At 50.3% G+C, this 26,996-nt stretch overlaps 1 protein-coding gene across 1 annotated transcript; it reads right to left on the bottom strand.

Moving 5' to 3' along the window:
* Window positions 1-733: 733 nt before the first annotated feature.
* Window positions 734-25,672, bottom strand: LOC149333048 (beta-alanine transporter-like). The gene is made up of 6 exons (XM_089555968.1): window positions 25,502-25,672; window positions 22,921-23,186; window positions 16,886-17,153; window positions 12,985-13,296; window positions 6,838-7,149; window positions 734-2,563 (listed from the first exon to the last, which is right to left on the bottom strand). The coding sequence occupies exons 1-6, from the start codon at window positions 25,670-25,672 to the stop codon at window positions 2,132-2,134; spliced, it is 1,761 nt and encodes a 586-aa protein (XP_089412094.1). The 3' UTR covers window positions 734-2,131.
* Window positions 25,673-26,996: the final 1,324 nt, after the last annotated feature.

The following is a 26,996-nucleotide window of genomic DNA, read 5'->3' on the forward strand; positions in this document are numbered from 1 at the left end:
CTAAATCATAGAAGAGAGTTATTGGAGACCGTCATACAATCATGGGTGTTTATTCTAATCAGATTATTTTATATTAGATACAAAAATTTCAACCTTGCTTCAGTGCACCTTGTCTGAAGAATTCTAGGCAAATAGAATTGATCATAGCTGTTACACAAAATGTTCGTTACACTAAATCATAGAAGAGAGTTATTGGAATCCATCATGACACTGTGCATAATAGATAGGGTAAAAGTTGGGCATTTTTGGTAATGAACCAGTCTTGCTAAATATAGACCACGGCATTTAGTCAAACCTTTAATTCTACTTTACCAAGGGGGCACGTGTGACTAATTATAGCCTTGCGACTGCTCTTTACCTAAAATGTTGTGCGCGCTCATTTTTGAACTAGGCTGATGAAAATTATTTCCGGGATAGTGCGTGTATGTAGCCTCCGGTTAAAAATTGTGCAAGGGTGTCTTGATGAAAAAATGCATTGAAATACGCGTATTTATATAGTCTGGGAAGAGAGAATTAAATAATGCCGCGGTACTAAAAAAGCGATCAGCAGCCAGAAAGCGGAGATAAGACATTGCTTCTCCTACCATGAGAACACCACCTTGAAGGGAGATTTTATGTACGTACTGAAGCAGTGAAGATAACTCGGCCACCCGACAGACATTGACAGTTTTATTTTCAAGCAAGCTTAAATCCTTGTAGTTCAGCAGTGCGTATTGTCTGTAGAGTTGGTTCATAGCGGAGGAGAGCTGGGTTGTGAAAGCCTAATGTTCACATGAAAGGACAAGACTGCACAAGCACCCTCCTCCTGCAGTCTTGTGAACGTCCGATATGCAGAGCGCATCTTTCTGACAAAGACAACTTCAGTTCATAAACAGACGTTCGATTTGCTTTTGACTGAATTTTTTTTTAGTCGCCGGAATCGGGTGATAAGTTGCGAACGTGTTCCATCTTAAAAAGAACAATAATCTCCATATGATAGCAAACTCTAGTGTTCTCCTCAAAGTATATGCCACCTGTTCGAAATTACAGCGAATTTGTCTGATACCAGCTGGAGACAACGTCAGCAGGAATACTGTCTGCTCCCTTTTTTCGAGCTTCACTGTACAGACTCTGACTTCTAGCAGAGCCAGTCGCAATACGCTAAGTCATTACTCAAGGAGGCGTACGACAGTTCAGTTGGGTTGCACAACGTACTGACAGGAAGAATGCCGTGCCATACAGATGCGATGAACCTGTAAAAACTGCACGTATGAACAAGTCTCTGCAATAAAAGCGCAAAAGACGCACAGTACATGGTCTTGGTATCTCAAAATCTTCCTCTCATAATGACTTAAATATACCAGTCTATGGAAATCACAAAACAGCGCTCTCGGTGGTATTGCAGCAAGAATTGTCCATGGTGCAACAACCCGATCAGGTTAGGTTCCCAAGATTTAGGCCGTTCGTGGACGATATCACGGGCATTGCGAAGTTGATGAGACCGAGTGGATGGTGCCGTCCGGTGCGCATGAATTTCGTGTAAAGGTATTCTTCCGAATATTGGTCACAGAGAGCATCAGGTGTAAAACACGCAATTATACCCAAAGCTAACTCCCCATGCCTACTTTCGAAACAAGAAAAAAATGGAGCTCAAAACAATATATGCTAGACGGTAGCATCAGCGTTTCGAAACGGCGCCTCGGGTTACGTTGTGCTGCGGACGCCGCCTCAGCTGACCATACTGATCAATTTATGCGTAGTTTTAGGCGATAGTAGTATAGTTCTTCGGTGAAGCGATGAAGCAAATCAACGCGAACACAAGCACTGATGATTGTTCTTGAGCACTGAACTCCTTGCCAATTAGAAGAATCTCGACTGTTTCTTAAATGTCACTAAGCTTCAGGCGTACATTGGTCGCCGAAAGAAAAGGGAGCAGACGTGCGAGCTGCTCTCAACTCCCGAGCACAGAAAAGCACACAATACACATACACACACAAATGCACACACACACAAACGAAGACAAACACAGCACTGAAAGAGGGCCATGTCAGGGAATCGGGCAGGGCGTAGGGGGATTATGGTAGAACAAACCAGTGACCGCCGCCGCCATAACCTCCATTCACGACCTATAACACTTCTACGCTAGCTTAACCTAATGGAACCCTTCGGAATGCGCGTGTTTCGCAGCCGTGCGGGTCTCGGCTCCACCGTCGTGGTGGCTGACGGATGGGGCGCAGCTCTCGATGTTCCTAGCCGTTGGCGGTTCCTTGGGCGGCGACTGCTGTCCCTGGGCCAGCACCTCCCTCTGCACTTCAGGCAGTTCGACATCCTTGGTCTCCGGCAGCCAGCTTATGGCCAGCTGGCACGCCAGGAGTCCCGTGGCTATGATGAGCAGGGTGGACCAGAAGTCGGCGTGTCTGGCGATGTCGACGAGCATTTCGCCGACGCCCTGACCGAGGCGTCCGGTGGCCACCAGCACTGTAACGCCCGTTGCCCGCACTGCGCTGGGGAAGCACTCGTAGGCCTGCAGCTTGGCAATCAACAGGCACAGCTGGACTACGGCGAACAGCACTTCCATGAGCACCTGCACAATAGCAGAGAGATGACTGTATGAAGGAACCGTGTCTCAGAGCCGGGTTTAGGCACGGAGGACTGTTCGCGCGCCGGCGGCCGCTTTGTCGTTGTTGTTGCTCAGCGCGGCTGTAAATCACGGTTAAGCACGTAGAACTTATCTACAAGGGACGAAAAAAAATGTGGATGACCTGATTTATACAGTATAGGCCATTCAAGTAGGCAAGTGGAGCAAAATGCGCCAAGACATGGCGGGAAGAGGACAACAATTCAAAACACGATGTGAAGAGTATTGTGGTCCAGCGAAGTAGGGCTTCAGGCTGATCACATGCACCAATTTAGGCAGCGCTCGTCGATTGTCGACTTTCACGGTTTCATCAGACAACAACTTTGTAGTTTACTCCACGTCTTAAACGTTCTGGAACGGTCGAAAATATTATCACGCTGTCGAGGTAAACAAGGCATCTCATATTTCAGACCGGTGAGTGCAGTGTCCATTGTTCTCAGGAACGTTGCAAGCGGACAGCAGGGCCCGAAGGGCCGGAAGAGCTCGAGCGGAGTTGCGAAGGCATTTTTTTACGGTTCCTCTCCTCTACCTAAAATTTTCAGCAACCATTTCTGAGGTTCACAAAACAGAAGTACTTTGCTCACCGAAGTCTGTCCAGGGAGTCATCGGTACGCGCCAGCAGATACACCTCATTCGTTCTCTCACAGTTAAGTCACCTGCACTCGACTCAGAACCACAATTCTTTTTTTCGTTTCTGCAAAGACGACAGAGGACAACTACGGCCGCTTGAAACTACGGCCGCTTGAATTCTGGATTGCACCTTCGTCAAATAGCTCTGACTTGGTTTTGATAGCTTCTGTCACGGGAGGTTACGTACGGTAGGGCAGCTGATGGGCGGGTCGAGCGCCTCGATGCGTGATAACCCAGTGTTCAACGATTAAGGCTTGCCGTAGTTGACACAAAACCTGAAACAAGCAATAAATTTGAGCAACAGTTCCTGCGGTAGCTTCTTCGTGCGTAAGAGTTGAATTTTATACCGACGTCGTTCACTGCGTCCGGTTGAAATCTATGCACGGTCTCCTCGCCAGCCATGCATTCATAGTGTATGTAAGCTATGGCTGTACTACGAAGAAGATAGCGATGATCATGAGTGAAATATGCGGCGAGTATCTCCGTCTGACCGCCGTGGAAGGAAGCGCGACCTCTTGCTTACGAAACCCATAGCGTGGAGAAGAGGCACACATTAGGTTATTGAACGCGGAGCCCCCGATGCGGCTCGTCGCACGTAACCCCTGCGAGGATGCAGGCACGTGGTGGCGCTATGACGTTACCATCGGCACCATGTAATGCGGCCCTGGAACCGTTGTTTAGAGCTTTTTCTGTTGCTAATTCGGTTTACAACGTCAATGGCGAAATCGAGAGGTCTACAGTTGCACCGTCTTCTCGGACACAGCTAATGTTAGCGGGTAACACTTCGCGAGCATTCGAACTTATTGAGAAAAGTTGCGGAATGTGCAGCCACGCACTCTAAGCCTGTTCGTACGCACAGCAAGCGGTGTAACCTGTTCTCCAGCAACATGTAACTGTGCTGCTGCCCACGGCATCGTAACTCTCTTTCGGGCAGTCGGACCACTCCAGTGTCATCGACATTCACGAGATTAGCGCTTTAATAAGCGCTAATCTCGTGAATGTCGATGAAAACAGGGATCTTAATAACGACACCCGGCCCTTACTACAGACTGCCGTCGTAGACGGTGAAAGCTTTTCGACGATACGGCGTCCGTTAGCTTTCCCATTCAAAGAAAGAGGATGCGCGATGGGCTCCAGCTGGGTAACTGGTCGCGAATGCGGGAAGCGGCATGGCGAAGGCAACCCTAATTGACGGCGCTGAGAAGGTGGAGAACTGCATCAGTGGATGACACTTGGTGGATATCCGTGGTGCGGTGGAACATCAAGTAGTCCTTAATAGCCGTAGGCCTCTCGCCAAGCCGTGGTTCAGGGCTGCCAGCGGGGAAACGTCAAAGCAGTTCAAGCCGCCGGTAGGGATACTGCCAGTAGACGTGAGGAGTAGCAGAAAGTTTTTATTACAAAAACTTGAAGTGAAATGTCAACCTCAGCGGTATAACCGAGTAATGGCGGTAAAAAAAAAGAATATCACATGGAGGCAAAAGGTCACGATGGGTATTCACCCGCATAATAGTTAATGCGCCGCGCAGGTTGGCCCCCCATTACAGGAAACAGAAAAAACAAACAAAACAAGATGCCGCATTGATCGACCAACGAAAGCTTCAAGCCACAAACACCGATCAAAGCATATTTGGCCGGCGGCCGAGCAGTCAAAAGGCTCCTCGCCGGAGATTGCGCAGTTGTGTACGGAGCGTGGATTCGACTTATCGTAAAGAGGAAATACGACGGAATACGCGCGATGTAAGTCGTCGCAAAAGGCCCTCGTTTCTATCCGTGAAAGTTCGGCAGACTCAACGTTCGCAGCGACGCCGAAGCAGCACACTAATGGCAATAAAACGTTTCGGATGCACGTAAAGCGTGACGTTGCTATTGCGCGGGAACAGGCGCTCAGGCTACTTTCCTTGCAGTCGCTATCTCACGCACTTTTTTGCAGCATCGAACAGAGGCATTTATTCGGCGGCTGCTTGCGAGGCGGCGACTCGAGGATGGCCGCCGACGACCGGGAGGCATGACTCTCCATGGGTTTCGCTACTGGAAGAAGATGCGTTTTAGTGCGAAAGCATTCGTACGATTCTCAAACCCGAGCGAAAATCTTGCTTGTGCATCGCACATTGCCTTAGCAAATGTGGCGCCAATGTTGAGCAAAAATCTTGCTTGTGCATCGCTCCTTGCCATAGAAACTGTGACGCCAATGTTGAGAAAAAATTTTGCTTGTGCATTGCTCCTTCCAGTAGCAACTGTGACGCCAATGTTCAGCCTACGTATAGCTACTATGTGTATCTGGCGTGTGCTTCGCTCGTGTCCATAAGAACTGTGACGCCAAGCGACAAGAATTTGACCCGTACTACCCCCGAAATTTGACCTTGGCCGATCTGGACCAAAATCGATGTCCAGCCATAACTCAGGGTTGCCAACACGATAGCGACATCAAAATTTGGGCCGTATAATTTCCTAAAATTCGACCCAAGTGACCCTTGAAATCTGACCTGTATGATTTGAACCAATATCAATTTCCAACCATAATATAGCCTGCCCGTCACGATGACGACCTATAAATTGGGCGCGGTGCACCCTAGAAATTTGACCTTGGCTGACTTGGACCAAAATCGATGCCGATAACATAACTTAGAGTGGTCGACAAGATGGCAACGTCCAGATATTTGACACGGGTCATTTCCAAAATTTTGCAAGTTGTTCATGGCTTTAAGAATTCCGCCACCTCGTTGCAATGGCGTCGCTTGTGGCGTTAGTATTTACGTCACCGCGCACGTCACACACTGATTCAAGGGGAGTTAAACCCTGGCTATTTTTCTTTTTTTACGATGAGGCGTCCAAAGCATGTTAAGCTCACGTTCAACGCGGTACGACGCGTCATAACTCCGCACTTTTCTTCGCATGATTCCTATCTGATCTTTGGTGCGACTGTCTTGAAAGAGAAGTGTGCGTAAGAGACATTTGCTGAGGTACTTTTGCTCTTAAACTTCTACTCAACCTTCTGCATAATGCGGCATCAGTCCTCGTTACATTTCTGTTGTTTCGTTTTGTCCTTCACGCTCCCACAACACTCAGCCCCCCGTTACAATCTGGTTTCGCGCCCTCAAAGTCGTCCCTCGCGGTACATTTAATCGTGGTTGTGTTACTTTCCGGTAAATATGGTAGTTTTGAAAGTTTTCCAAAGCGAAGTACCTCTGCCTTGCCACCCTCCTCTAGAGATTCGTAAAACGCTTATTGCAAGTCCCTTTTCTCACCTCAGGGCACACAAGGATACACACAGTGATGACATGTCTGCTTCGCACAAATCTAGAGATCATCCCGTCTGCTGCACGTCAATCACGTTATTGGATGAAGTGTGGCATCCGCTACAAGAATCGAACCCATGACCCGGTGTTCACCACACCGAACGCATTCCTTTGATGTAGTTGGCGAAGAGAATAGTTTTTGGTTATGCGGCGACATCCTTTCGGGCCCTCTGCATATTGGCCGACCTATAAATACCGTCGTAAGACGTCGGAATATGGAAATCCCTGGGGATGCCTTCAGCACGCTGCTATTACCCAACCTTGAAGCAGAATCGCCGATAAACCGGTACCCACCTGGGCAGCCATCGGGTAGTCGTAGTACATGACGAGACCCGCTCCCGCGGCGGCAGTGGACGCCACCGCGAATGCCATGTACAAGCTGCTGCGCCTGTTCCACTTGGTAACCAGAGGGTAGGCGGTGGCGTACACGGGCAGCATCAGGAGCGCGAGTAGCAGCTGATCCCAACCCGAGACGGCGCGGGGACGCACCTGGCTCAGGGAGAAAAGCGCCAAGAAGCACCAGAACCAGACCGCCGACAGCGCCGCCGTGCGAGCCCGCAGTTCGGGAAGCAGCAGTACGTCGGAAAGCCTGAACGGCTTGCCCACCTGCAGAGGGTGTAGGGACGACGACGATAGGGAATGCTGAAGTCGAGTTCTGCTCTCTTAAAAATACCATGGACAAATTCACTAGGTCACTGCTAACCAGTTACTTGTCACACAGATTCCTACCTACTTACTAACTGGAGGTAGTAAAACTACAAATAGTGAAAGTTACTACGTCAGGAAGCTAAGAAGAGCACTACAGTCACAAACAAAAGCTAGTAGTATTTACTAAGAAAATGGGTAGAGGTTCTTATTACAGTGGGCTGGCGTGGTTTGCTATATTTATGCAGAATGAAAAAAAAATGTACGTGTTCAATCTGCCTAATTCCCGACACCAGAGCTAGTAAAGTGTGCTGGCATTAAATCACAAACTTACACTTAAACATTACTCATTACATACACAAATTATGCGCAGCGATGGGATCATACCACAGATGGGCACACACAGAGGTTCAGAACGCAGAAAAGCAGAAATCAGAAAGGGTCACAAAAACGTTACACGCGCACTGCGCGCAGACAGGTAGCAATTTCTTCATTTTATATAGTCCATAAATCGGACTTTCAGTTACAGACTAGAGGCTCTTACCTTTCGAGCTATGATACATGGCTTCATCTTGAGTTTGCGATTGACGAAATAGGTTAGGCTTCTTTGCTGCACGGCGGTGCAGAAATGTTTATTTCCAAAACTTTTTATTTACACAACAGTCTGTGCCATTTATATTCTATGATTTTATTTGAAAGTTAAGGGACGGCTACCAGCCAGGCACGAAGTAGCGGCCATGGATAGGAAGGACTTACATTTACTAGCTAATCTTTGGAGAGGGCAGTAAATAGTAAAAAAAAAGTAGTAAAGCGAACGCGGAGTTACTAACTGCTGCACATACTAATATGTTTTTACTACCGCTTTTTAAGTGCTGGTGGCCTACGGGTGCTCTCAGTCTTCTTACACCCTCTTAAATTAGGGCCAGTAGTACCCGCCGCACCACTCAGAAGCACTTCACAGGAAGCATAATGCAAACCAGCAGAGCGATTGCAACTGCAGCGTCAGAGGTCACTCATACGGACTTCAAGGCATAGACAAGACACCAGCCCCCAGAGCATTCTCATTTGAACTGGGCCAAAAATCCCGAACAGCACTGTTCGTGTAGCGACATAGTTCCTTGTCCTATGTGTTGAGTGCGCTATGGTCGCCTTGAAAATGAGAAGCATGAGCAGAAAATGATGTTTCGCAACGTTCCGCGAGCCACACTAAAAGAGAAGCTTGCTAAAAAATGAGAAAATTACATGGCGTGTACGGTACCGCTCAGTCAACCAAGGAATGGAGAATGATACGACAACGTTATGGTAAGAATAACAATCGGATGTGGGAAGATAACAACTTTCACGAATACATGCCTCCCGAATTCACGGACACGAATTCATGGTTCTCTACATGTAATCAAGAGGAGGATGGACATCGTCATAAAATACAATGTATAAACGAGGTAAAGTTTTGCCCTTTAGGGTAGCGAAGGGCAGTCTAACGAAGGTTAAATGTTGAGGGGAGAGAGAGGAAGAGAGGTGGGGAGACGAGATAATGTTGCTCGTGGAAGATATTTGCAGATCAGTCGGAGATGCTTTTGTCCCGGATGAGGCATAACCATGCTGAACGTGATGTTGATTGTGTTGATGATGTGTAGCGCCCTCCTTTGGCTGCACATAGGGCAGAGCTAAAGCGTGCTTGCGCGAGAAACAATATAAAGACGGCGCAGGGCTGTGGCACGTGAAGCCACAGCAGGCAATTCTATTCTTGCCGAGATCCGAGTCATCAGCTGCTCGTTTCTTCGTTCTTGAGGCATAAGCCTACAACTGGTGACTTAGGACGAACACCATGACTGAGCCGGGCGACTTTTCTACACAACAGGACTGGCGCCCGCCGGACATCGCGTGGCTGCGGCTTCGCCTCCCTCCCTTCTTTCCTGACTACCCGGAAGTCTGGCTTTTTCAGATCGAGGCGCAGTTCAGCCTCCATCGCATCACCTCCGAGACGACGCTTATTACCGGGTTTTCTCCGCACTTCCTCCTCATGTGGCCTGCGATCTCTCGGATCTTCTCTCCGAACCGACGGGAGATGCGCCTTATCAGCACCTCAGGACCAAGCTGTTGGAGCAACTCATGCTGTCGGACCGTGCCCGCCTCCAGCAGCTCCTTACCGCGGAGTGCCTTGGTGACCGGCGCCCATCGCAGCTACTGCGCCAGATGTGGCAGCTTCTCGGGGAGCGCGAAGTCCCCACCCACGCTGTTTTGCTCCGAGAGCTCTTCCTCAACCGCCTCCCTCAGCCCATTCTCCTTGTTCTAGCAGCGGCCGGAGACGTGACCCTCGACCCCCTAGCGGAGCTCGCTCATTATGTTCACGAGGTAGTTTCCTCGTCCGTCTCTACCGTCTTGTCGCCAACCGACATGGCGATTTCGCACCTTGAGGCCTGCTTTGATGAGCTCAGCACCTCGTTCGCCCTCTCCGGCGCCCGCCCAAGGAGGACCAATCGCCTAATCCTAGCCATCGCTCTCCTTCACGAGCCCGTCATGCTCGGAGCCTCAGCCGTCCGTCTATATGCTGGTACCGCCAGCGCCTCCGGCACCGCGCCTCGAACGGCACATCTCCCTGTTTGTGACCGGCAAACACCCGCCGAGATCATTGACGGAGGCGTGGGATCCCGCTTGTCGTCGCGCCCACCTTTTTATGGTTACCGACAAGCTATTTGGCGTCCAATTCCCCATAGACACGGGCGCGAAGATCAGCGTTGTGCCTCCGACCAAGGCTGACCGTTCCATGTCCACGTGACACTAGCTTCGTGCTGCCAGAAAGCCATCTATAGCGGCTTACGATCTTCGCTCCCTCACCCTTGACTTCGGACTTCGCCGGACTTGCCGTCTGTCCATCTCTGGGGTCCTGTCTAACCGTGCTCCCATCGGCATCAGCACGCTGATACCTTCCTCACCGTTAGAGAAAATCCTGGGGGACATTCCTGAGCTAACGAAGCCGTGCAACCTTACTCAGCCGCCTAAGGATACGGTGACCCATCACATCGTCACTCGTGGCCCTTAGTCGCCGCTCGCCCACGCCGCCTGTTTGCGTACCTTCTGGCTATCGCCAAATTGGAGTTCGATCACATGCTTGAGCTCGGCATAATACGCCCGTAGTCCAGCGCGTGGGCTTCCCGGGTGCATCTTGTGCCCGAGCGGGATCCCGGTGACTGCCTCTTGCGGGGACTATTCAGCGTTGAACTCCAAGACTTTTTACTGCAGCTGTCCGCTTCCTCCCATCCAGAATTTTACCTCGTGCCTAGATGGCTACATCAACTTTAGCAAAGTGAACTTGGTTCAGGCGTGCCATCATATACCCGTCGCGCCCACCGACAGACCTAAGGCAGCCATCACTACGCGCTTCGGTCTGAGCACGTGCGGCTGCCTTTTGGGCTCCGTAAATTGGATCGAACCTTCCAGCGGCTCATCGCTGAGGTCATGCGGGGCTTCCCTTAGATGTTCGCGTACATCGATGATGTCCTCATCGCTGCACCGGAAGATCACTAGCGCCATCTCCGCGACTTCTTACACCGCTTACAGAAGTATGGCCTGGTTGTGAACGCAGACAAGTGTGTCTTCTGCGCCTCTGAGCTCGAGTTATTGGGACATTGTATATATTCGCATGGTATACACTCTCTTCCGTCCCACGTCAAGACTATCCAGGATTGTCCCCAGCCCACTGCACTATGCCACTTACGCCAATTCCTGGGGCTGGTGACTTTTCCCCGGAGCTTCGTACCGCATTGAGCAGAGCTGCTCCGCCCGCTTACCGACCTCCTCCGGTCCACCGGTGCCCTGTCCTCTGCTATTTCCTGGTGAGCAGAAGCCCAGGCCGCCTTTACTGCTGCCAAGCATGCTGTCGCGAGCGCTGTGCTTCTGATCCATCGGCGAACCAACGCCCGCTACTCAGTTGATGGTGGATGCCTCTTGTGTGGCTGTCGGACCGTCTTACAGCAGCTCATTAACTCCGAGATGCAGCCTTTGTCTTTTTATTCTTGGAAGCTACTTTCTGCTGGGATCCGCTTCAGCGTCTTCGGCCGTGAACTTCTCGCCACCTATGCTGCCATACAGCACTTTCGCCATTGACCAGAATGATGCAATTTTCACGTGCTCATAGATCACAAGCCATTGGCGTACGTTTTCCGGACTAACTCATCGAAATACGTGTCCGGCGAAATCCGCCATCTCGCTTACATCTCAGGATTTTCAACATACATCCGTCAAGTGAAAGGGTGTCGACAACAGCGCCGCCGATGCCCTTTCAGGTATAGCTGCGATTTACTCTTCAGCTTCAACCATCGACTGGGCCGCATTCTCTCCCGCACAGCAGAATGACGCCGGGCTGTAGGCTTCTCGAGAGAACCCCCGTTCCGTTCGACTACGGAATGTGCCTCATCCGTGCTCGCCTGAGCACTTGTGATAAGGTCTTTCAGCAGACGATCCCTGGCCTTTTGTACCGGCTGCACTTCGCCGCACCATTTTCCACTCGCTCTACATTTGTCCCCCAGGCATTCGGGCTACTCAGCGTCTTCTCACCCAGCGCTATGTGTTGTCCGGTATTAATGGCAATGTGTGCGCGTGGACGCGCACATGTCTCCCCCGCCAGGCGACGGAAGTCTCCCGTCATACAGAGACTACTCCACAGACCTTCCTTCGCCCCGGCCGTCGTTTCGACCATGTTCATCTCGATATCATGGGCCCTCCACCCGTGTGCCATGGTTACCGTTACATAGTACTCACCATGGTCAACCGTTCCACACGCTGGCTAGAGGCTGGTCGCATTTGTGACATTACCGTTGAGACTGTTTCCCGAGCCTTCATTTCTTCGTGGGCGTCTAGCTTTGGTTATCCTGACACCGTGACAACAGGCCGTCGGCGCCAATTTGAGTGCACCCTGTTTGGTTCCATTAACCGCATTTTCGGCGCCCGGCATTGCCGCCCCACTGCGTACCATCCATGCGCTAACGGGCTGGTGGAACGCTTTCACCGCTAACTGAAGGCCACCATCGCTACCCGTCCCAGCTGCGCCCACTCCGTTGGTGCCTTGCCCCTTGTGCTCCTGGGTTTCCGGGCCGTTCTCCGAGCAGACCTGCATTGTCCTGCAGCTGGGCTGTCGTACGGTGGCTCCCTGCATCTACCCGCAGACTTCTTCACATCAGAGCAGCTATCTGCCCAGCCGAAAGAGTTCCTGCAGTGTATAGGTGACTCTGTTAAAGACCTACGTCGTATTCCGCCTCGCCCTCACTGCCTCCACACCATGTTTGCTCACCCGGACCTCGCCACTTCCACCCATGGTTTCGTTCGCCGGGACGCTACGCGAGCACCGCTCCCCTCGGCTTAGGAGGAAGATTCAGCGTCCTTCACCGCACCCTCAAAACTGACCCTCCTGCAAAATGGTCGCGAAGAGACAATCAGCATGAACCGCCTCAAGCCGGCTTACATGGAGACCTCGACTAAGTGCATCGCAGTGCCGCCCTCCATTGGCTGCCTCCCGAAAGAGGTCTTCGACTCCTCTCTTACCCGCCTGCGCCGCCGGCCATCGGTGCGGTTTCGACTTGACGTCTGAGCGGCGTACCCTGTAGCGCCCTCCTTTGGCTGCACCTAGGGCACATCCAAAGCGTGCTTGCGCAAGAAAGAAAATAAAGACGGCGCGGGGCTGTGGTACGTGAAGCCATGGCAGGCAATTCTATTCTTGCCGAGATCTGCGTCAGCTGCGTGTTCGTTTGCTTCCTTAGGCATAAGCCTACAGATGTATCCGGCTGCCGGTCAGCTCACCTGCAGTGGCTTGACGACCTCAGCGTAGTGGACCAGTCGCCAGACGTCGCCCAGTGCAACGCCGTTCACGCAGGCCAGGCGCGCGATGACGCTGGTGAGGGTGTCGTATCTGCCCATAGCCAGGAGCCAGCGCGGCGACTCCGAGACCGCGTGGAAGGTCAGCGATAGCAGCACCATGCTCATCACCAGCGTGATGCGCAGGAGGCGCAGGTCCACGCGCTGCAGCCAAGGGCACAGAGTGGCGGCGTGCACGAGGAGCGCGGCCGTCTGCGCCGCGGCGATGTACAGGGTGCGGCTGGCCGATGAAGAGCTCTGGCCATGTGAGTAAGATGGAGAAGGAAATTATGAAAAAAGGATTATTTAAATACGTTTATTTGTACACCTCAAGGACCGCTTTTCCGAATCGCTCACCTTTGCTATTGATCGCACGCGTTTTCGAAATGTCTTAGCTAAAATGATACAACCAAGTAACCAAGTACGTAATAAAGCTTGAAAATCGTTTTAACAACTTTGTAAAATTAAGCATTGATGCTTGTACTTGAAATCCTTTTCAAACCACTTCGCTCCGTGATAAAGTTTGCCCTGAGGTGGTCCAAATAAATAAAAAGTTGGCTGACACACTTAAAACTGCTGAGGAGTAAAAAGACGTAACCCCCCCCCCCCCCCCCCCCGCACACTTTGTGAACGCAGTTGCCGCGCGGTGGCGAGTGATGTAACCCTGTGCCACGCAGGTGGCAATTCTATCTCTGCATGACTTTACGTAGCCACCGCCAAACCCCTTCTGATCTGCGCGCAGATCCGCCTTAAGGTTATGGCGCTGTAGCTAATGGGTTAATTGCCATTATGCAGAATTGGTATTTTGTTATTTAACATGAATGGCTCCGTAGGAATCCTCACCTCACTTATGGCGCAAGGATTACGCAGTGCGCTGCTTCCCTGGAATGGCAGGTGCTGCAGCCGGTGGAATTCGTGCGATCTAATTTGCTCTTCCCTAGCAACCTCGCCTGACTAATCATTCATTTAACCGCTACCTGCCAGGTTGCATGCGGAGTGATATTTCATGGGTCCCATCGAGCGTCACCGAAGACGCACACACGCACGCACCCCCCGCACACACACACACACACACATACACACGCACACACACGCATGCTCACACACGCATGCACACAAACACACACGCATGCAGACACACACATACACACGCATGCGCACACACGCATGCACACACACACACACACACACACACACACGCATGCACACACACACACACACACACACACACACACACACACACACACACACACACACACACACACACACACACGCGGGTTTTCTTTCAATGGGGCAGGTAGGCTGATGCCTTAATATAAAATGCACTGTTGGTGTCGCTTATAAGATACCGCCGTACAGTGGAAGTGTCTACATCGGACGAAAGTGCCTATGAATTAACATTTGAACAAGGAACTATGAGATGTCATTTCGCAGCACTACTTGAGAACATCAGCTGGTGCATCGCAAATCTTGCTTGTGTGAGCCATGTTTGCGTTATATCCGAATTGCGAGGCTATTCCACGATAAAGCGATGTGTTTCTAGACGCATAAAGAACTTCGCGAGAAGAAAACCAGTGCTGTTTTTCTTCTCACTCATATTTGTTTTGTTTGTTTTTATCAAAGTTTGTTTTTATCAGAGTATTGCCGCAGAGGTATGGAACTATTTGTTCGCTTTCTTTGTGCAAATCCGCCTGTACGCGGCCTATGGTCGTTCTCTGCCACGGCAGATGCGACCCGATGAGGAATGGTAGTAGTAGACCAGGATTGTTATTACGTTGTTGGAGATTGTCAGATGTTACAGGCACTTTACCTCGAAAGTTCGTCCTGACATTTAAGCTCAATGTGGCCGAGAAGAAACTATTACAAACCCGGCGACCGTCTTTCGCTGCCGTTGAGATGATTTTTTTTCGAGGGCACATGATTGCTAAATAAACAGTTTAGGTGGACGGTAATGTCTGCCATTTCTTTGCACAATCGGCGTCGTTTAGGAGATGCTGTTGTGCCGTGGAAAAGTCTAGATTAGGCAAAAGGGGCGATACAATATTATGTGATGAATTAACACCCCACGTCTGTGCTGCTGTTTGAACCAGATATAAAAAATTATTACAGATACCTCTAGGGCCCTTTGGTGTGGGGTGGGCTGGGCTGAGGGGTGGGCTAGCAACCTGATGTTAATAAATCATTGGTTTGATGGCTTTCTTGAAATGTTACGGGTTTGTATGAAGGATGGTACTAGTGGGAAGACTGTTCCAGGCAAGCGCTGTTTGGATGAACAAGGAATGAAGATGGGTCACGGTGCGAGCTGAAGAACGATGAGCAGGCTGGATAGAACAGTTGCGAGAAAAGTTGATACATTTTGTGATATAACCATAGCCTTGCAACTATACGGCGTTGCTTGAGGTTGGGTTGGCATGCAATATTTTTGAGGAAAGCAACGATGGTGGAGTATGAGTAGATTGAGTAGATGGATCGAACGGTGCGATTTTGGTCAAGTTCACTGCAGTTCACTAGGTTAAGTTCGGGGTCCCAGATGGCAGATGAGCACTCTTACTTTGGCGGAATTGATGTTTCATAAGGTAGTAATTTAATTGCTGGTGTAGCTAGACGTAAATTACGACGAAGGTAGCCGAGAGTTTTGTGAACAATGTTAATTATCCGCGTTATATGGATAGACCAGTTAAGGGTACCCAAGATGTCAGCACCAAGATAACTAATGCAATTTTGAGATAAGACACTAGAACCGCTGAGAAGATAATTTGGGGTAGGGTAATTCTGTCGTCTGTGGAAAGAAACAAGAGCAAAATTAGGGGGACATTTAAGCTCCGGCTTTAAGGGTATGAAATGACAGCGTTAATGGCTCCTGTCAGCGGCTTCTGTTTACGTAATCGTTGTTCTTTTTCGACTTTCGCATATTTATTACGATTATCGCAACACAGTTTCCATATTTTTGTTTTTGAACTGTTCACACTGCAGTTTACGCGCATAGTGTCACCTTTATATGCACACACATTGATTAGTACTGACTGCATTACAAACACGATCACAAAGCCACACAGGAGCTTTCCACCCGGAAGAATATTTCTCAGTGAAAAGTAACTTTATACTGGTCGCATGCCATCTACTCGGGTAGCTGTTTACATCAGGTCGCGGGAGTTTACCGGAAGCCGACTTGCTCATTGGTCAAAATAAAACAATAAGCATGTCGACGTCACTGTGCCACGTCAAGTAATTTTCCTGTATATGTCAAGTACGGTGCCTCGATGCAGCTGCCAATAGACTCCGTCGAGACACCCTAACGTCTAAAGTGATATAAGTGGGTTTCTCGACACAACTCCGGCGTTAGGCAGGTCTCTCGACATGGCGCCGACGCCGCCTTTGCAAATGAACAGGAGGCTAAAGCTAACGCTTTAATATACTCGTAACAGTAGAGGCTGGAGCACGGTACGGCTTTCGCTGCTACTTTTTCACGCATAGAAAAGAGTAAGGACCCCGCCGCGTTGACTCAGTGGTTACGGCGCTCGGCTGCTAACGCGAAAGACACGGGTTCGATCCCGGCCGCGGCGGGTGAATTTCGATGAAGGCGAAATTCTAGAGGCCCGTGTACTGTGCATTGTCAGTGCACGTTAAAGAACGCCAGGTGGTCGAAATTTCCGGAGCCCTTCACGACGGCGTCTCTCATAGCCGGAGTCGCTTCGGGACGTTTAACTCCAATAAACCAAACAAAAGAGAAAGGTTTGGCGTTTTCCGCTTTAGTTCTCCAACTATATCACCGAACCGTAGCGTCAGAATTTATTCGCGTCGGAGCAAAAGTCAGCAGCGACGGTGCGCTGCTAGGAGAGGGCCGCACCTCGAACAGCAGGATGGAGGTCATGATATGCACGGCCGCGCCGGAGATGGCGATCAGGAGGTGGGCCAACACGAAGGTGGTGAAGGAGTCGGCCACTGTGGCCACGAACACTGAGCCCAAGGCGACCAGCAGAGCACTGAAGACGACGGGCCTGCGGCCAACCCGGTCGGCCATATGGCCCAGCAGGGGAGGCACCAGCACGCCGCTCACCGTGTAGTACGTGAATGTCGTCACCAGGTACCGCTCGCTGTCACACACCAGGTTCCACCTAGATTGGGTTGTCAGGGCAGGCAAGGAAAGTGTGGGTGAAGAACTGACGTGACTGCTTGCAATGCTTGTACAGGAAGTAAAAGCTGGCCAGATTTATGCCGTGTGCCTGAAATTAGAGTAAACTGCATCACATGGCCACGTAAGTCCTGTTCTCCGGTGCACAGTACCAGCCTTCTCAACAAGCCGGCAAGTGAAATGGTGAGCTTTTGGTTGCATGAAGACCACAGCTAATAATTTATTTACCTTTGCAATAGTGACGACAACGGCAACACTTCGGCAACGGAAACTTTTTGCACCTGTTGCTCTAAAACTGAAGGCATGCTGCATATTCCAATAGTTCCGCTAAGGTTATGATAGAGTGAGATTACAGAGGTGTATGTGGGGATGTGAGCCGCATGTTTTTGAAGTAATCTAATCGAGGCTGTTGCAATGAAAGCAAAACAGTATTTCTTTGGTCATCTACAGGAAGCAGGAGTGTTTTTTTACTTCCTGAGAAAATGATTGTTTCACATTGAAATTTAAACTGGTACATATTGGGCAAAGTTTTAATTTGAAAAATGCATTGGCTCGTAGAAAAAACAAATAATATGTATCTGTTTTGGTATTGTCACAACAAAAATATCTTTATGGCTTGAAAACAGTGCGCGAAATTCGAAAAGGTTTAAACAAAAACGTCTGTTTTTAATTTTCCACGTGTAATGGAGCCTCCCCATTCTCGCCATTTGCTTGGCACCTCAAATTTTCACTCTCCGGAGTCGTTACTAGCCTCCGAGCTACCAAAGTTTTGCTGACCTCTAGAATTAAGTGCGCATTAAATTGCGCTAATAATTAAGAAAAATCACCGGTTCAGAAATTGTCAAATTTGAGTCCTTTGGCAATCTTTAGTTCTAGAGATGAAGTTAGTTGCGCAGATGAAGTGCAATAAAAGTTCATTATTCATTGTAAATAACTCTTTCAAAAAGTACGGAATTCTACGCCTTTTTGCCAGAGGCGGCCACTGACAGCGATATTGTAATTGCATTTCGCATCCTGCAGCAATTTTTTTTAAATAGATGCTCAAATACTATCAGGAACCAAAACAAACAATAGAACTGAGATGCTAACTAAAAAACATATGTTGTGAGATTGGGACCACCCGCAGCATGCTTTACTGCCACCGGCAGGAATGGCCTACACCACGAAGACAACGATGGGAGGCCATGATGAATATAGACAAATGAAAATGAGGTTCGCGCACAATGCTTACACTAATTGTCCCCCCCCCCCCCCCCCCCCGGACAAAAGCGACTAGCTTGGTCGCGAGTTATATGAATGATGGGTGACGGGAAATGCCTTGAGGCGCGACACGTGGGCTATCCGATGCCACGCTATCGACGGTCCGTAACAGGTGATGCGGGAGTGACACGATAGCTAACGAAGGACATTTTTTAAGCACTATTTAGGGACCAGCATAGCGGCTCATAAATTTTTCACATAACCTGGGAGTGCGCGCGGTTGTTCAGAGCAGAACCTTATCACCAGGGGAAAATAAACGGCACGGTAGGTAAGGTAAAAGCGAATTTGCAGGAGGCCTGGGAGGCTTCTTTGTTTAATAGCGCAAGTTCATGGCATTGGACAAGGCGGGAAGTGAAATGTTCGTGGAAGGGTGCTGAAGAGGGGACACGCACAGAAAAGAAAGATGCCTCCATGACAAAGGTAAGAGTTCGGCCATAAACAATAAATAAGGACAGTATTTTAGGCAAAGGTAACAAATGGGAGCAGAAAGTCCCAGTTTGTATGGTTAGGTTGAATGTAGGTGGAAAGCATGTACAAAAGGGTCCGATGGAACCGTTTTGTGAGGCCATTGGTTTGGGAGTGATAAGAGGGTGTTGTTTTGTGAGTGGTATTCGAGGCATGCAGTACTTTCGCCAAGATGGCGGAGAGGAAAGCCTTGCCACGGTTGCTGAGGAAAACACCAAGGGCTCCGTGGTGCAGAAGAATGATGTGGAGAAAAAAATGGCCTATCTCGATAGCGGAGCCTTAAGGAATAGCATCCGTTTCTGCGTACCTGGTGAGGTGGCCCGTGGCGGTGATGATCCAGCGATTGCCCGCGGGTATTATGTGAGAGGTCCGTATGTGTCGATGCCGACAACTTCAAACGGGGTGAATGGGCAGGGAAGGGGTTGGAGGAGGCCCGCAGGAGGAGACGTTGACCGTTTACGGTGTTGGCAGGGAACATAGCAGGCGATATTTTGCAACGCTGGCCGAAAGGCCCGGCCACAATGAGCGGCCAGAAGTAGCGGAAGTAGCATTCGGCGGCTGCATAGCACGGTGAGGCGGTCGATGAGAGTTCGGCAGTAATTATCGGACTGCTGAGCGGGGGCGAGATCTCTGGGCATGGTTGGAGAGACGAAATCAATGGAGGTGGTTCTTACTGCGTGAGGCGGTGTATGCTCATAGCGGCCTGGTGTTGTAGGAGGCGACGTGCGTTGGGGTGGCGGGGAAGTTAGCGCATAAGGAAGAAGAGCTCGGTGTCCTTATGTTGTTTTCCACATTTGCATGTGATTGTAACATTGAATTCTTGGAGACGGAAAATGCAGCGCCCGAGCCGTCCTGACATGTTCTTTCGGCGCCTCTTCAGAGGTGTTCTCTCCTTGGTTGTATCCCCAGGACACCTCTCTGTCGACGTCGTCCACTTCTAAACAATGGTGTGTTGCCCGTAGTCCAGGGCTACGCTGGCCACTGCTGCCCGTTGAGCTCGCTGTACCAGAGCTTGGTCTTCACAGCGGCCGCTCGGCAGCAGAGTCTCTCATTGCTCCGGCTGTAAAAACATTTCTCCTTGTAAGCAGTCAAGGGCGTCGTCAATGCGACGAAGTGGGCATATCTCGCTCAGAGCACAATAATCGACGCAGAAATGTACTGAACCATCCTCCTTCTGCACTGCCACGACTGGTGAGGAACACGGACTGGACGAAGGACGTACGATATGATGATTCAGCATGTCAGTGACGTTGGCCTGGATCATCTGGCTTTCGGAACTAGGCACTCAGTACGGGCGGCGGCAAACGATCCGAGAGGCGTCATTTTCGATGCGATAGGTGGTGACACTTGTCTGGCCCAAAAGTGCAGAATGTATGTCAAAGGAAGAGGCGTGCGTCTTCAAGACGGCAGCCAAGGCTTGGGCCTGATCTGAAGAGAGGTCGGTGCTGATGGTAGCGGGAAGTGTCGCACGAAAGGAAGCAGCTGAGGAAGCTGGTTGCGTGGGTTTGTAAAGGAAGGGGAGCGTCATCGGCTGAGCACTGGTGATTGAAGTGACAGTAGATCCTTGGCGAAGAGGAATAGGCTCAGGCGTAGTGTTTGAGGCCGCCAGCAGAGAACACCAGTTTTTCCGAAAGCGTGAGTTCGATACGACCATGGCGTCCCCATCGGCAATGTTTCGCAAACAGCTGAAATAATATCGGCACAGCCAGGATAGATGACACAGTCAGCGGCGGCAACCGAGGGGTGAGGCGTCCGGTCAGATAGGTCAAAGGTGTCGGTTTCAGTAACCTCGACGGATGGTTCGCCGCACGTAATGAATGAAAGAAAATCCCAGCCGAGAATGAGTTGATGAGCATAGGAAGAGAGCACAGCAAGTTCGATGTGATGGCGGACACTGTTAATAGTGAACCGAGCGCCGCACTGTCTAGAAGGGTATATCAGGGTATATCACCAGCACGTGAACGCGGAACGAAGTCGGGAGTACGGACTTTCTTCAAATGCGAACGCAGGTCAAAGCAGAGCACGGAAAGAGCGGCGCCAGTGTCAGTTAATGCTTCCACAAGAGTCCCTTTACCGTCTACGAACAACAAATTGTACGGAGCCGGAGGAGGACTTTTACGATGCTGTGGCGGTGCAGTTTATGGGGCCAGTTCTCCGGGCGGCGGTACGAGGGCTGAGAAGGTGTGTGAAGAGGCGATGAAGAGTGGCGGAAAGATGACGGGGAGAGGCAACGCGATGCACGGACGTGGGCTACATGGCCAGGAACGCCGTAGTAAAAACAAACGGCTTAAGGTAGACGCGGACGCCATACAGGAGGATAAGCAGCGGCGGGAGGTATTGGAGAAAGAGCTGCGAGGCTGGGCTACACAGGTTCAGAATGGGAGGGCGGGAAAGGTTACGGTAGTGTCGCAGCAACCTCAGCTTACGTTGGGACGCAGCGAGAGGCAGGGGGCTTTTTAATAATCAGGTGCGTGAATGAGGCCAGCTCGTCCTTGATCATATCACGCAAACTGGAGGCAGAGGTCTGAGGTGGGAAGCTGGCGGTAGACGGTGAAAAGGCGCCTTGAGTTCTTCGCGGATTATTGAGCGATTGGGATTGGCAAGACTACATCAGTAGAGGAGCGGGAATCCCAGGTGTCTTGAATCCGGTCCGACTGCAGGTCGTCAAGACGCTGGTAGGTGGTGCGAATGTCCACGATCAATGATGGGTTCTGGGCAGCAAGTACGGTGAAGGCGAACAAGCCGATGCCTTTCAGGACAAGGCGAACGGAGTCGGCTTCAGGCATGGCATTGTTTACACAACGACAGAGAGCAAGCACGTCATCAATGTAGGACGCGTAAGACTCGCCAGGAAGCTGAGTGTCAAAAATTTTTTTATACACTGCAGGGCCAGCGCTGACGGTTCCAAAAATCTGGCGAATCTGCGATGTGAAGTGCGACCAGTCAGAAATAGAATCTTCATGGTAGGAAAACCAGGTCTTGGCCACATCAGACAAAGAGAATGAGACGTTAACAAATTTAATGGAAGCGTCCGACCGGTTGAAAGCCCTTACGCGATCGTATTGCTGCAGCCAGTCTTCAACGTCATCCCCACGAAGGCCCGCGAAAACCGACGGGTCGCATTGCCGGGTGCTCACCGTCCAAGCAGGCTGGGCCCGCGGTGGTATGAGAGGTGTTCCAGTGGACCCAGGCGTCCGGTAGAATCATAGTGATGGTTCAACAGCGCAAACACACACAGACCAAGAAGGAGACAAGACACACACAGCGCTGAGCGGCAATCTGCAACCTTCTACAGTCCGGTAGAAGAATCGGGGCCGAGAGGAAGCATGCCAGTGGCGGCAGGTGGAAGGACGGTGGATGGTTATGAGCGACTTCTGTTGACGGGCTCCATCGGGCAGGAGGGCCGACCAGACGACGACTGGAACTGAGCTCCAGGGTGTTTGGGAGAGGTACATTTGTTAGGTTGGGGCAACCAAAAGGAAATAAAAATAATATGCCACAGGGGGACCAAGAGCAACCTCTACCACGTGAGAGATTTGGAACGCTCGGAGCAGGCTTTATTGCCACCGGCAGGAATGGCGTACGCCAAGACGACGATGATGATGAATATAGACAAATCCAGATGAGGTTCGCGCACAATGCTTACAATATATTAGCTCCTTTAGGGTAAATACAAGACGGCCTGATTAACACTAATAGAGAACAATCTTCACGGCCTCTATGTTTAATTAACCTGTTCTAGTATTTCACTCCCTCCCTGCTAAGATCACTTTGCTGTTTGGAAGTTATCAACTACCATTCTCTACAAGTGTGTTTACGTTAACAAAAGGTACACCCCATAAGCTGTAATCCCAGCGATGTGTTCCAGTCGATCGTATTTTCATTAGCGTTGGGCCTAACATGATCGTCCGAATATCACGTTAGAAGCTTTTACTCCTACTCTTCTATAAAGGCTAGTGTGCCAGCATCGAGTTGAAGACGCTTCGATCGCCTAATGGCTCATCTCTGAGAGAGGGTATGCTCACTTAGAGATAAGCGTCTGCGTATCTTCCGGTAGGTCGTAGTCCCATTCATCGCAGGGCACCTCGATGCGGGAGCCGTTGAAGACGATGGTAGCCAGGTCGTACATGGTGCAGCGGCTGTGGTGCCTGTTTCCCTGGCCATCCTCCACTACGGGGATGCTCACGTTCAGCCACTGTTCGCGCGTGAGGTGGCCGAACAGCGCGGGTGGCTTGCACCAGTGGTCCACGGACTTCGTCAGCATGTGGGCCGACCAGTAGTGGAACAGCACCTGCCCGAGACGTGGCATACGTACGGACAATAAGAGGCGCACTAATATTGCACAAAACTTCACAACATTATGCGCAGTGCACAAAATCATTCGCGGTAACCTTTAGAGTCTTTAGAAAAGATACAGTCGGTTACCCCTGCAGCTATACATATAAATATGGTCACGACAAATCGAATATTTACTTTGATCAGGCCTACCCGTGCTCTTTTTCTCCTTCTTACGGCTAGACTCCGCGCCTATTTGTTGCCTTCCTTTTTAGAGCGCAGCTCTTTGGCGTCCGTTCCTGGGTTTCGCGTCGTCGTCGGCGTCGGCGTCGGCCTCGTAACCAGCTCCGCCCCCAATGTCACGCTTTTCAATTGGTCGAAATGCTCGTGACGTCACAGTGCGCGAATTTCAAATGGGGCCAATTGTACTTTGGCTAGTAACCATGCAACCAATCAAAGGGATCGTATAGTGATGCTGCAACTAAGTTGGACTGAGTTTAGTTAATTGCTTAATTAATCAATTAGCCTAATTAATATAGAGGAGAATGAAGAGGTCAGAAGAAAAGAAAAGAAAGACGCGCGCCGCAGCGACAACAGCGTCCGCGGAAGGAGACGCTGCTGAAAAAAAACAGATAAGTACGAGGCCGCGTTCCCTCCACCACCACGCACTTCCCCACTCAATAAGACGTTGCTCGTTTCATATACGTTGTGTCGAACATCCTAGACAGTTCCAAGAATTGACAGGTTAATGACAGAACACGATGGATAGAAATACAACAATATAAATATGAAATAGCCTAATTAACCTTTCTAGTTAGACCGCATAAATCAATAAAACCGAGAACGAAATTGGTCGAGTTGGGGAATCGAACCAGGGTCTCCGGAGTGCGATACGAGCACGCTAGCCACACCGTAATGCCAGCTGAATGGTTTGGAATGAACAAAGGCGCGTCTAGCTAATACGGCGTCTTCGTTCACTCCCATCTTCCCCCTTTCCCTTACGGCGAGGTGAAGGTGTCCACCCAGATATGCGAGAGAGATACATTTCCTTTCCTCAAAAAATAAATTTACCGTCCAGCAAGGCGTACAGTTGAATTGGCGATGGCGTTCTGTGGACTCCCTGGCAGCGTTGCAAGACGCTGTCGCGTTCCACTCTTACAGGCGAAGCTTAACATGTTAACCACACATCAGTTACACACGCAGACAGCCAATGGACGCGTCATTCGCTGGCAGCGCTTGATTCATCATTCACAACCACATTCTTAACGTACGCTCCCTTGCCGCACTTGCCAAGGACGTACACCACGATCACATTCTGCGCCATTCCTCTGTACTTTGCTTTGCTGAAACCTGGATGGATCCCGAAGAGCCTCTCGAAATCATAGATTTCCTATACTGCTGTGGTGCTCGCAGAGACCACAACAGAGCGGCGGGAGTCGCTATCTACTTGCGCACAGGTCTCTCTGCAATACCAGTCGAAATGTTTGGCACGCCACATGAAGTTGGCGAACTGTGCGCCGCAAAGTTGCCCAACGGCTTGCTGGTAGTAGCTGCCTACTTCGCCCCTACCGCACTCACGAAAGACGTCGTGCACTTCCTGCAACTCGCATTAACCGTCCATCGATCCACACCGATGTTAGTAGTGGGGGACTTTAATGTTGACATAAAGACAAACAGCAATTTCCTAACACTTATGCGGGAGAACATCCCGTTCCTCTCGCTCGTAACGCGTCCCACGGCTGTGACAACCTCGCGAGGCACTTGTATAGATCTCGTCTTTGAGAATCAGGCATTGATGTACCAAGTCGAACATATATCAGTCTATTTCTCCGACCACAAAGCTTCCTTCATGACTGTCAAGAACTGTTAGTGGAGTCTTTGTTAAAGGAATACGTGTGAAAAATAAAAAAAAAATTCTGTGATAGCGCATACATGTGTTGCTCGATTTCTTTGCCTCAATCTATCGAAAAGGTGAAACAGCTTATTTTCTGCGCTCAAATTTCGCATTAGGAAGTAACGCAATCGTCGGTAATTTTTTATCACAGATTCTCACAGAAGGCACTGTAGCGCGAACTGCAGTGAGTTAGCTGGGCGGATGAGTTCGGGGACTCAGTCTGGTGAAGATTAGTGCTGTCATGTTTTACGATTGCCATCGCGTGCTATATCAGCTGCCCGTGATAACAGGACGCTTTCGGTGAAAGAATCAGGAAATAGGTTACTTTTGCCCTGCTGCTCGGATGCACCACGGTAATGACCTGTCTTAGAACGGCGTAACGAGGACAGGCCTCTATCCTCACGGGTTATCTCAGTGTGTTCAGACGATTGTCTCACCATGGCGAGGGACAGGTGGGCGCAGAACAGGACACGGTGCTGGAAGCGGCCATGGCCGACAAGCTCCAGCAGGACCAGGTACTCCTGTCGCAGCTTGCCCGGCGGCAGGCAGCGAGTCAGGTCCACCGCCGAGAGAGTGGTGTCCATCGGAGTGCCCTCCGGCACGTTCATCATCCACTCGCGTCTGCTCAGACGGCTGCAGGAGAGGGCACATGATGACGTGACTAACTAGTTCTGCGGGGTGCATTTGTGAGGAAACAAGCAGTTTCTCATCCGCATTCGACAGGCGTAAAGATGCTAGATATCCGGGCGAGAGCGAAAAGCGCCAGCCGTGCCGCCCATAGCACTTCTCTACAGCTTTCAGAGTGCTATCTACGACGTGTGAAGGACACAAGCGCATGCTTGTCTTTGGGGCGCCATTGAGAGCATAACACTGAAAAGCAACCGAGCGAGGTTCTTATCAGGACTGAGCGTGTCAATAGGCGTACTTCACCTCGTTCGTGAAAAGGGCTAGCCGCGGCTGCTCCACCCTGAGAAATCTGTTGCAACCGCTGCAGTGCCGCGTCTTCAGCCCAAGAGCCTGTGGTCGCCTGTTTTCACCGCACGGGTTTCGGCTGGCTCACCTCCTCGTCGATTCCTTTGCGTTGCCTTTACAAAGGCCTTCCAAGGCAGCAGAGATGGCTGTTCGATGCGATCGAAGAGGCAGCTTCTTCTTCTGGTTCTCGTGCAGAGCGTGCAGCACTTCTTCTCTTCTCTCGTGCAGTGCGGACGAGCTGGAAAATGAACCGAATGCCTGCGGACGCCTGCTGAAAGCTATGCTAAATTTGCGAACTGCATAAGGCGTGTTAGGCAAATCATATTATTGCACTAAAGTATAAAAAAGGCAACAATCGCGAATCGTCTAGGTAACCACGTCAACGCTATGCTTTTTAAAGCTGTGCCGCCTTTCTCCACTGCCCTAGTCCCTTTCGTAATGGTGCGGTTTAGCAGTCTACCCACTGTAAAGCAGTAATTGTGCAATACTTTTTCTTATAATCGATAACTCAAGCGCGAAATACGCACTGTCTGTAGATTCTTCAGAGTGAGGACGCTCGTGCCTTGAGCTATGACATGAATCAGGTGTGAACTGTCACCAGCACGGCGGCAAGCGATACTGCTTTTGTATTGTTGATTTTAGCTTTTGTTGCAGTTTCGGGAATTGCTTCATGCTTTCTCCAGTTAATTGTACTGCTTAAATCTCTATTCACTGTCAATTGAACCTAGAGCTATAAATAACCATATCCGCCTACAATAAAGTTTGTTCGTCGCCATCACTCAGCCAGTGAACGTCGCGTTCCTTCTCCGGGCCTCACACTACATTGCCGACGATGACGGTGCGTCACCACACTACGCTGGCGGCGCAGCATTACGCCAACGTCCCCAGTCGCAGGGAAAAGTTACTCCCAGTTCCATAACTTGTCCGCACAATTGATATCTTCGCAATTTCATTCAAATA

This window comes from Amblyomma mixtum, chromosome 8, assembly GCF_055824585.1.
Source record: "Amblyomma mixtum isolate Tamu chromosome 8, ASM5582458v1, whole genome shotgun sequence".
NCBI lineage: Eukaryota > Metazoa > Arthropoda > Arachnida > Ixodida > Ixodidae > Amblyomma > Amblyomma mixtum.

Coding starts and splice junctions, on each gene's coding strand:
- LOC149333048 (XM_089555968.1), bottom strand. CDS start 25,672: ATGAACGTGCCGGAGGGCACTCCGATGGACACCACTCTCTCGGCGGTG. Junction 23,187..25,501: donor CCCACCTGTCCCTCGCCATG/GTGAGACAATCG, acceptor CGTCTCGGGCAG/GTGCTGTTCCACTACTGGTC. Junction 17,154..22,920: donor ACGCAGACGCTTATCTCTAA/GTGAGCATACCC, acceptor AACCCAATCTAG/GTGGAACCTGGTGTGTGACA.